At 36.3% G+C, this 10,267-nt stretch overlaps 1 protein-coding gene across 5 annotated transcripts in view; it reads left to right on the top strand.

The window, feature by feature from the left end:
• fam49al (family with sequence similarity 49 member A, like) overlaps positions 1-7,326 on the top strand; it is a 37,400-nt gene extending 30,074 nt beyond the window's left edge. For all 5 annotated transcript variants that reach the window (XM_067410912.1, XM_067410913.1, XM_067410910.1 and 2 more), the window contains 6 exons: positions 1,357-1,434; positions 1,682-1,798; positions 1,899-1,978; positions 2,104-2,230; positions 5,316-5,386; positions 5,486-7,326. In XM_067410912.1, coding sequence (XP_067267013.1) covers positions 1,357-1,434; positions 1,682-1,798; positions 1,899-1,978; positions 2,104-2,230; positions 5,316-5,386; positions 5,486-5,549 — 537 coding nt within the window. In that variant the 3' untranslated portion in view covers positions 5,550-7,326. The remainder of the gene's footprint in view (positions 1-1,356; positions 1,435-1,681; positions 1,799-1,898; positions 1,979-2,103; positions 2,231-5,315; positions 5,387-5,485) is intronic.
• Positions 7,327-10,267: the final 2,941 nt, after the last annotated feature.

Here is a 10,267-nt window from a genome sequence, read left to right as displayed (position 1 = left end):
CTTATATTCATGTGCTTTGGACATAAATTAAACACACCCATATTGAAAACATGAATTTTGAAGCTGTTAAAATACGTATGTTTCTAATAAGTAACTGGATAAGAACTTTTGGGGTGTGAGTGTGTATAATTTAAGTTGTAGAACAAAATCATAGAACTTGTTTTACTCATAAATTGAAAAAAACCATTATAAAAAACCCACAGGTAAATCTCAAGGGAACAACTGGTGAATTAGTCTTCTGGGTTTTGACGTCATCCCTGCACCACTCTGGCTGTGCCCAAAATTGCTCCCCTATACCCTTAAAAAGGGAACAACTGGAAAATTAGTCTTCTGTGTTTTGACGCCATCCCTGCACCAGTCTGGCTGTGTCCGAAATCACCCCCCATACCCTTAAAAAGGGCACTGTTTGAGGGGACAGCCATTTGTAGTGGTGTCCGAAACCATAGTGGACGTTATCGAGTGCACTCATTCAATCCCATAATGCACCGCAATAACAAGTGTACAACTGATGTACACTCAACGGCTAGAGAATACCCATAATGCACTGTGACGTCATCTCGCCAGAAGATGGTGCCCGGATGTGAATCGTCCATCCATCCATTTTCCAAACCGCTGGTCCAATGTGGGTACAGCGTAATATCATACAGGTATAAATTACTTTTTATTTGATTATTAAATTGATTAATTATGGTTTATACATAGTTTCCATGACAGAGTTTAAGTTTAAGACAGAGTTATTTCATTACTATTGGAGTTATCAGTTACCTAAGTGTCAAATGATTATTAAACAACAAGCACAAACTACGCAGAAGAGGCAGCTCTCACAGAACACTCTGTGTCTGAATTTACTCACTCGTTTTCATTCATTCCTTCAAGTGAATTATATTAGTGGACTAATGTAGGGAATACTGAATGAGGGTATAGGGGGCAATTTCGAACACAGCCTATATTTTACTCATGTATTGAAAACCCCCATTATGAAAACCCATAGGAAAATCTCTACTGGTGAATTTTTCTGGGTTTTGACGTCATTCCTGCAGCACTCTATTCTACAGCAGGTCGCGTGCTGCCTTCATAGAATCAATGACATTGACACTGCAAATACGCAAATAAGAGCGCTGACCCAAGGGTTTAGGAGTATAACTTCAGTTTACAGCTAAATACCCAGGATTAATTGTTAACCCCAGGTAAAGTATGAGCAGTATGAAATGTGAAGCAAGATAAGCCAGGACTCCGTTTACCCGGGGTTTAGAATGACCCAGGGTTAACTTTTTCAAGTGTGAAAAGCCCTTCTCTTTGTCTGAGAAATAATATGCATTGAAGATGCTTTAATCTAAGTCTTGTCTTTTCTACTAGATGACAAATCCAGCCATACAAAATGACTTTAGCTACTATAGGAGGACCATCAGCAGGAATCGTCTGAACAACCAGCAGGTATATATATATATACGATCTACTGAAATTGACATTACTTTAGAAGTGTTCACCCTGCCACTTATTAGCAGTGACAAATGAGGTAATGAAAAATCAGAATGAAAAATAGTGCAGAGAACAACCCTAAAAGTAACCATTTGAGAATTGTGTAAATGTCTGATCAGAGTACATTTGTATGTGGAGATTAGCTAATGTCTTTACATGCAACTGGAATATCTGAAGTTCAATTTTTCCATTTGCATTACAGTTAGAAGCTGAAAATGAAGTAAATAATGAAATGGCCAATCGGATGTCGCTCTTCTACGCTGAAGCCACACCCATGCTCAAAACCCTGAGCAATGCCACTACCAAGTTTGTGTCAGAGGTAAGTCAAGATTTCACTGAATCTTCTGTAAATGGAGAAAACAGAAATGTTGTCGCCCTCTAGAGGCTCTTACTGGTGTTGATTCACATGCATGTTGCAGAATAAGACTTTGCCAATCGAGGACACCACAGATTGCCTGAGCACTATGGCCTGCGTGTGCCGTGTCATGTTGGAGACTCCGTAAGTTCATCTGATTCAACGTCTTCTCAATAAAAGAAAGCAATTATTTGAGTATTTCTGGTGTATGTCAGTTATCCAAGATAGGTTAAATGTTGTTTAAAGTGATCGCTATTTCCTGTCTCAAGGGAGTACCGGTGCCGTTTCACTAACACAGACACCATGCTGTTCTGCATGCGTGTGATGGTGGGCGTCATCATCCTTTATGACCATGTTCATCCAGTGGGTGCCTTTGCCAAGACCTCCAAGATTGATGTAAGACCACTTTATTGATTTCAGATACAGTGGACCTTAAAAAAGTATTTGGACACCTTAAAAATATGATTGTCACTGCATTATATATTAAAATATCAAACCAAATTTACTTTAATTTTATAAAGACACTTTCCATGCAAAACATTTTACAAAAATGTATACATTTTACTGTTAAAAATACTTTCTGGATGTCAAATGCTAGTAGAACACATTCACAGTTAATGTGAACCATATCTTGTGGAGAATTAATGTCAAAATCAGGGTAGTTAGTTTATAGTCACTGCAAAAAATGGCTTGGAAAAGTGGTCTTTTAATTGATTCGCAGATGCCATTTTGCTTGTGTCAAATGCAATGAAATTCATACAGTTAAGTGTGGCTAAAGTGTCTACAGGCAGATTTAACTGCTGCATATTTTGAGAATAATATATAAATTAACTGTATAGGTATATTATACAGTAGTTCACCCAAAATCATTTACTGACTCATGTCATTCCAAACCTGTATGATTTTATTTTTTCTGCAGAACATAAAATAACATTCAACATAAAATGAATGGGGACTGCTTATTTAAAACTGATTCAAGTTGTGCACAGTTTTTCTGAAGCATGGCCATAGCCATATTATAGCTTTGTGTTAAATGATAAAAATATAGGTCACACTTTAGATTAGATCAAACCAACTACACATCTTTGCATATCATATTTGAATAATATCTTTCAAAAGTTTGGAATAATTAAGTTTTTTTAAAATGTTTTTAAAAGGAGTCTCTTATGTACGGAAGAGGATTAGGGCCAAGCAATAATAAAAAAATAAAACCATCTCGAGATTTAAGTTGTTAAATTTCGAGAAAAAAGTTGAGATAAAATGTTGAGAATAAACTCGTTAAATAACGAGAAAAAACTTGTTAAATTTCGAGAAAAAAGCCGAGATAAAATGTTGAGAATAAACTCGTTAAATTATGAGAAAAAAAACGTGTTAAATTGAGAAAAAAGTCGAGATAAAATCTTGACAATAAAGTCATTAAATTATGAGAAAAAAGTTGTTAAATTCCGAGAACAAATTTGTTATATTATGAGAAAAATGTCGTTAAATTTCGAGAAAAGTCGAGATAAAATGTTGAGAATAAAGTCATTAAATTACGAGAAAAAAGTCGTTAAATTACGAGAACAAGTGTTCAAACATTAAAAACGTTAACAAACAAACGTTAAATTTCGAGATAAAATGTTGAGAATAAACTTGTTAATTTACGAGAAAAAAAACGTTAAATTTCGAAAAAAAAAGTCGAGATAAAATGTTGAGAATAAAGTCATTAAATTACGAGAAAAAAGTTGTTAAATTACGAGAACAAATTCATTAAATTATGAGAAAAATGTCGTTAAATTACGAGAAAAAAACTCATTAAATTGAGAAAAAAGTCGAGATAAAATGTTGAGAATAAACTCATTAAATTATGACTTTATTCTCAACATCTTAAAAAAATTATGAGTTTTTTTCTCGTAATTTAACGAGTTTATTCTCAACATTTTATTTCGACTTTTTTCTCGAAATTTAACAACTTTAATCTCGAGATGGTTTTAATTTTTTATTATTGCTTGGCCCTAATCCTCTTCCGCAAAATAGACTTTTTGCAAAAACAAAAACAAAAAAATGTTTATTCCAAACTTTTGACCGGTAGTGTATGTGAATGCAGGTGACATCTGAGAGCTGCAACAGCGGGATTTTCTGTAAATAAGACTTAAAAGTGGGGTAAGCTATATTTCAAAAACGCTGTTGGGCATTGTTCATTGCTCCTCCTCCAAAACACACCCTCCAATCCTAACCACCCTGCTCCGAACCCCGATCGCTGCTGGTAGGTAAGGCAAGTCCACTAACAATGACGCTAAACACCACATTCTCTAGTGATCGGCCACTGTTACACATGCAATGCCAGAGTGGATGTGTGTTTATCACAGCTGACACGTAGCAAAATAATGCTTCACGATAAAGCAAGCGCAGGTGAACGAACGAGGGGTCCTAATGTGCTCGCCCGGTCATAAATCTTCATTCCAGTGATATTCTTGTGAGCTCTTTTGTATTGTCTCTCATCTCTCTTTCTTCAAATCTCCCTCTTGCTCTTTCTGTCTGCCTAATGCTGATTGGCTACACATTTGCTGTTGTCGGTCCGACTAACTTCCAAACAGTGTTTTTTGAAATATTGCTTACCCCACCTTTAAAGGAACACTCCACTTTTTTTGAAAATAGGCTCATTTTCCAACTCCCCTAGAGTTAAACAGTTGAGTTTTACCGTTTTCAAATCAATTCAGCCAATCTCCGGTTCTGGCGGTACCACTTTTAGCATAGCTTAGCATAGATCATTGAATCTGATTAGACCGTTAGCATCGTGCTTAAAAATGACCAAAGAGTTTAGATATTTTTCCCATTTAAAACTTGACTCTTCTGTATCTACATCGTGTACCAAGACCACCAGAAAATAAAAAGTTGTGATTTTCTAGGCCAATATGGCTAGGAACTATACTCTCATTCAGGCATAATAATCAAGGAACTTTGCTGCAGTACCATGGGTGCAGCAGGCGCAATGATATTACGCACCACCTGTGAGCCCCTGTTTGCACAGGGAACGTGCCTTGCAACCATGGAGACATTTGTGAGAGACGCTAGAAAATCGCAACTTTTCATTTTCCGTCAGTCTTAGTACACGATGTAACTACAGAAGAGTCTAGTTGAGTCTATTTTCAAAAAAAAGTGGAGTGTTCCTTTAAATTTTACTCAGCTCCTCACACAAATGCTATTGGAAGACCTGCAATATAGCACTCAGGTGGACTACTTTTATTTCGTTATTTTTGGAACTTGTCCTGGCTTTCAATTTATGGAAATGAGAAAGCTTGTTGATTCTACCGAATATCTCCACATATTGCGGTGCACACATATCTATCTGGGACAGCACTAGAGGGGTTTGTGGTTGTTCACGTGTGTTTTTATGGGTGTGTGGGTGGGCGTCCATGATCACAGTCAGGGGTGATGGACAGAAAGGGATGACCTTTCTTTTAAAGCTATATTTTTTTGCATGCATGTGTGTGTTTTGCAGATGAAGGGCTGCATCAAGGTGTTGAAAGAGCAGCCTTCAAACAGCGTGGAGGGACTGTTGAACGCACTGAGGTGAGTGTGGATTTAAACACCTCACACATGCGATTTTCTGAACTGTAAAGAATGTGCAGCACATGTATGACCTGAAAACCGTTTCTTTCTTTCATCCAGGTATACAACAAGACATTTAAATGATGACAGCACCTCTAAACAAATCAGGGCTCTGCTTCAATGAGATCAGGAGGAGAGGGAGGGACCACAGAGAAAGAGACTGTCAGAATAAATGATGGTGGCTGGCAAACCTCTGAAACCTGTTTGTTTACAAGAGCAACTTGATCTCAAATTAAATAAGATACTCTAGAAAAGAGAAAGGAATATGGAAATAAATATATATATAGAGAGAGAGAGAGATTGTTGATGGTTCATCGTCATGTGTCATTTTATAAAAGCAGGAAAAATAGAGATATATATGTATATTAAAATTCAAAAATTAAACAAAACTACCCAGTGTGAATATAAAGGTCTTTCAAAAACATATTAAACTGAATTAAGAAGCGATAGTTAAAACCACCAACAAAAATGGTTCATATTCCAACTTACGTCTGAGAGTATTTTTGCACACTTGAAAAGGAATCCCACCTCACAAAAAAAGACTTTAACATGGATTGAAACTGTATAGTTCAGATGCTTTTTCATGCGTTCAGACTTGATTTGATTTGTAATGCCTTTTGCCTCATTATCCTCGATATGCTTCATCCAATGCGTTCTGGAAATTGTGGGTTTCCTGATAAAACTGCAGTCCTTGGCATTTCATCATGGCACAAAGTCTGTTAAAGGATAAATATAAAGATCACATAGGCCTACTTGAGATTCATCTCATATCGCCTGAAAACAAACTATAATCATCTAGCTGTATATACTCGGAAAGCACAGGATAGTTTTGTAAAGAAATGAAGCGTTTTGTTAGACTTCTTCACTAGTGCTGTACAGCAATACTCTTCCACCAAGGTGACAACTGCAAACACGTTCATTTGAAATGCCTTCATACCAATGTACGAGACGCCGGATAATGCTAACAGCTCGTCTGTGGAGTTTAAAGGCCAGTTGTACATATCATTAGACGAACAATCCTTTAAAAAGCTTGATTTTTTGTTGATCTTGTAAAGTTTTGACGTTAAAACGGAGCGAGTAAGCCATGAAACTGAAATTCAGACGCAAACACACATTCTGCCCTGTGCCATAGCTGCTTCCTGTACCACTGCGTCTCATTCACAGTCCAGACGGAGCGACATATAACAAACATCATTAGTAGAAAGTTAACTAATAAACCAAATCACACCATTGTGAATGACAACACAGCGATATGGATTTGCTTTCCTCTGTATTCAAAAGCAAACCATTGCCAAGTGAGGCTGCAACATTGCCTTTTAGATAAATAGAAGTGATGCGCTGTGTGAAGTTCGAGCGATTCGTTTTGTCATGAACACAATCTCCTGAGACGGAAAACTAGCATTATATTCACTCAAAAAACAACAGGCTTGAAGGTGCAAAACACTTGACTTGGTGTAAATAAGAGGATTTTCTTGTGGAATCTTATGAGGCCTAAACAAATGTTCAATAGATTCTTTGTTAGAATTACAGAATTTAAAAAAAAAAAAAAAAAAGATGTGGGTTTAAAAACAAAAGAATGAATCAAAAAGATTACCGCGACAAACGCAGTGCTGTACTTTGAGTGTCTCTCGCCATTAGTCGAACTTGATTTGATCTTCTAATATGTTTTCTATATGGAGTGCTGTTGAAAAACAAAAGCTCTGTATGAATATATAGATGGCATGCTGTAAAAGTTCAGACAAGACTGTAAATATGGTGTTTTTATTCATTTTTAATTGTTCGGTGAATCTGAATTGGGTATGTGTTGTCTCTAAGAAAACCATGCGTTTTGGCTTGGACCATCGGACTTGCCGTAGACATTTGTTCCAGATCTTCAACTTCATATCAGCGGGGAAATTCAAACAGGGCAGGGAGGAGGGTGGGGGGACGGGATGTCCATTTGCTTGTTATTTTGTACATTTTGTGCAAGAAATAAACTTGTCATTTACTACATTCAACATTGCGTTTTGTTATTGACCCTTGTTCTCTGACCTTTTTTCCTCCCTCATTAAAGGTTTTTCTGTAACACTTTACAATACGGTTCATTAGTTAACATTAGTTAACTACATACATGAACTAATAATGAACTGCACTTATACAGCATTTATTAATCTTTGTTAATGTTAATTTCAACATTTACTAATACATTATTAAAAGCTTAACATTAGTTAATGCACTGTGAACTAACATGAACAAAGAATGAACAACTGTATTCTCATTAACTAACACTAACGAAGATTAGTAAATACAGTAACAAATGTATTGCTCATTGTTAGTTCATGTTAGTTAATCCATTAACTAATGTTTAACAAATGAACCGTATTGTAAAGTGTTACCGGTTATTCCACCTGCAGTATCGAAAGAAGCACAGAAATGTTTTTCTTGTATAAGGCTTAAGATATTTGAATCACACTGACTCAACTAAATAAGTGCTCTGAGTTGCTGTCCATGGTGCTGTTTTCCGAGCACACGACACTCAATGGCAATCACTGCAAGGACAGACTATTCATTATCAGTTCAGAGAATTAATATGACTCAAAATAAGGAATACAATTGTGTCATGTATTTGCAACTAAACACTTACACAAGCATATACAGTAGTCAACATTTGAAGTGGATCAAAACCTCTTATCAAAGTTGACCTAAAACTTTCTTCGTAGGACAACTTTGATTAACTTTTTTGATCCACTTCAAATGTTGACTGAAGTGTATCAGAAAGTTGGGTTATCTACAGTAACATTAAGCAAAAGTGTTTTACACATTGATAATAAGAACATATCAACGATGACTTGTGAAATTCAACTCAAACACTGAGATAATATGATATTTATACTAATTTATAAATTCAACTTATAGGGTTAGTTCACCCAAAAATGAAAATTCTGTCATTTATTACTTACCCTCATGCCGTTCCACACCCGTAAGACCTTCGTTAATCTTTGGAATGCAAGTTAAGATATTTTAGTTGAAATCCGATGGCTCCGAGAAGCCTGCATAGGGAGTAATGACATTTTCTCTCTCAAGATCCATAAAGGTACTAAAAACATATTTAAATTAGTTCATGTGAGTACAGTGGTTCGATGTTAATATTATAAAGCGACGAAAATAACGACTTATATAGTGATGTCCGATTTCAAAACACTGCTTCAGGAAGCTTCGGAGCATAATGAATCAGTGTGTTGAATCAGCAGTTTTGAGCGCCAAAGTCACGTCATTTCAGCAGTATGGTGGTTTGACATACGATCAGAATCATGATTCGGCATGCTGATTCATAACGCTCCGAAGCTTCCTGAAGCAGTGATTTGAAATCGGCCATCACTATATAAGTCACTATTTTGTTTTTTGGCGCACCAAAAATAATCTTGTCGCTTTATAATATTAATATTGAACGACTGTACTCACGATTTAAATGTTTTTAGCACATTAATGGATCTTGAGAGAGGAAATGTCATTGCTGGCTATGCAAGCCTCACTGAGCCATTGGATTTCAACAAAAATATCATAATTTGTGTTCCGAGGATTAACAAACGTCTTACGGGTTTAAAACGGCATGAGGGTAAGTAATAAATGACATTTTCATTTTTTGGGTGAACTAACCCTTTAAGTCAAATTATTTTGACTTAAATATTGCATGTTATTTAATAAATATTGCATATATCTTATTTAGTACAGTCCTGAATAAGCTATTTTACATAATAGATGTTTACATAGTCCACGAGACAAAATAAAAAGGACCCTGTACACAAGTTTACATACCCTTGATTTGTAATACTGTGTGTTGTTACCTGGATGATCAACAGTTTTTGTGATAGCTGTTCATGAGCCCTTTGTTTGTCCTGGGCTGCATCCAGCTCTTAATGCATCATGTTTTGACTATTTGTAATAGTTGTGTATGAATCCCTCAATTGTGTGAAAAGATCTTTAAAACCATTCAGTCACTGCTGGAAATGGTTCAAATATGTAGAAGATGCTGGAAAACCAAAGAATGTGCAGGACCTGGAGGAGTTTTACAGTAGGCGGTTTAACTGCTCAGGACAAACACGGGACAAAATTCACAAATCACTGAATCACTTGGGTCATCTAGGTGACAACACAGGACTTGTCCAAATACAGTCATGTGTAAAAGTTAGGACACCCTATTAAGTTCTATGGTTTTCTGTATCAGGGCATAATAAAAACAATCATCTGGTCCTTGGCAGGTCTTTAAATTTTGAAAATAAAACCTCAGATGAACAACAACACATGACATATCACACAGTGTCATTATTTGTTTGCCAAAAATAGAAAAGCTATGGGTTGCAAACTTAGGACATCTTTACTGCTTTCATAGGACAGTTTGAGCATCTGGAGCCTTTGGGTGTGTGTTAACACAGTGCCAAGGAGGAAAGACATCAGCAATGGTCTTTGAAAAGCAATTGTTGCTGCCATTATTCTTAGAAGGGTTACAAAACCATTTTCAAACAATTTGAAGTGTTTCCTTCTACAGTGAGGAAGATTATTCACAAGTGGAAAATATTCAAAACAGACACAATCATCCCAGGAGTGGCAAATTCACCCCAAGATCAGACCGTGTAAAGCTCAGAGAATTTGCAGACAAGCCAAGAACTACACCTCAGACTCTACAGGCCTCAGTCAACATGTTAAATGATAAAGTTCATGACAGTTAAAAGACAGGTAAAGTATGGCATGTTTGGAAGGGTTTCTAGGAGAAAACCTCTTCTCTCTAATAGGATATGGCAGCACAGCTTAGGTTTGCAAAGTTGCTTCTGAACAAACCACAAGACTTCTGGAACAAAGTCCTTT

Source organism: Chanodichthys erythropterus, chromosome 15, assembly GCF_024489055.1.
Source record: "Chanodichthys erythropterus isolate Z2021 chromosome 15, ASM2448905v1, whole genome shotgun sequence".
Lineage (NCBI taxonomy): Eukaryota > Metazoa > Chordata > Actinopteri > Cypriniformes > Xenocyprididae > Chanodichthys > Chanodichthys erythropterus.
The sequence above is the reverse complement of the archived record's forward strand: the minus strand, read 5'-3'. Positions and strand labels throughout refer to the sequence as shown.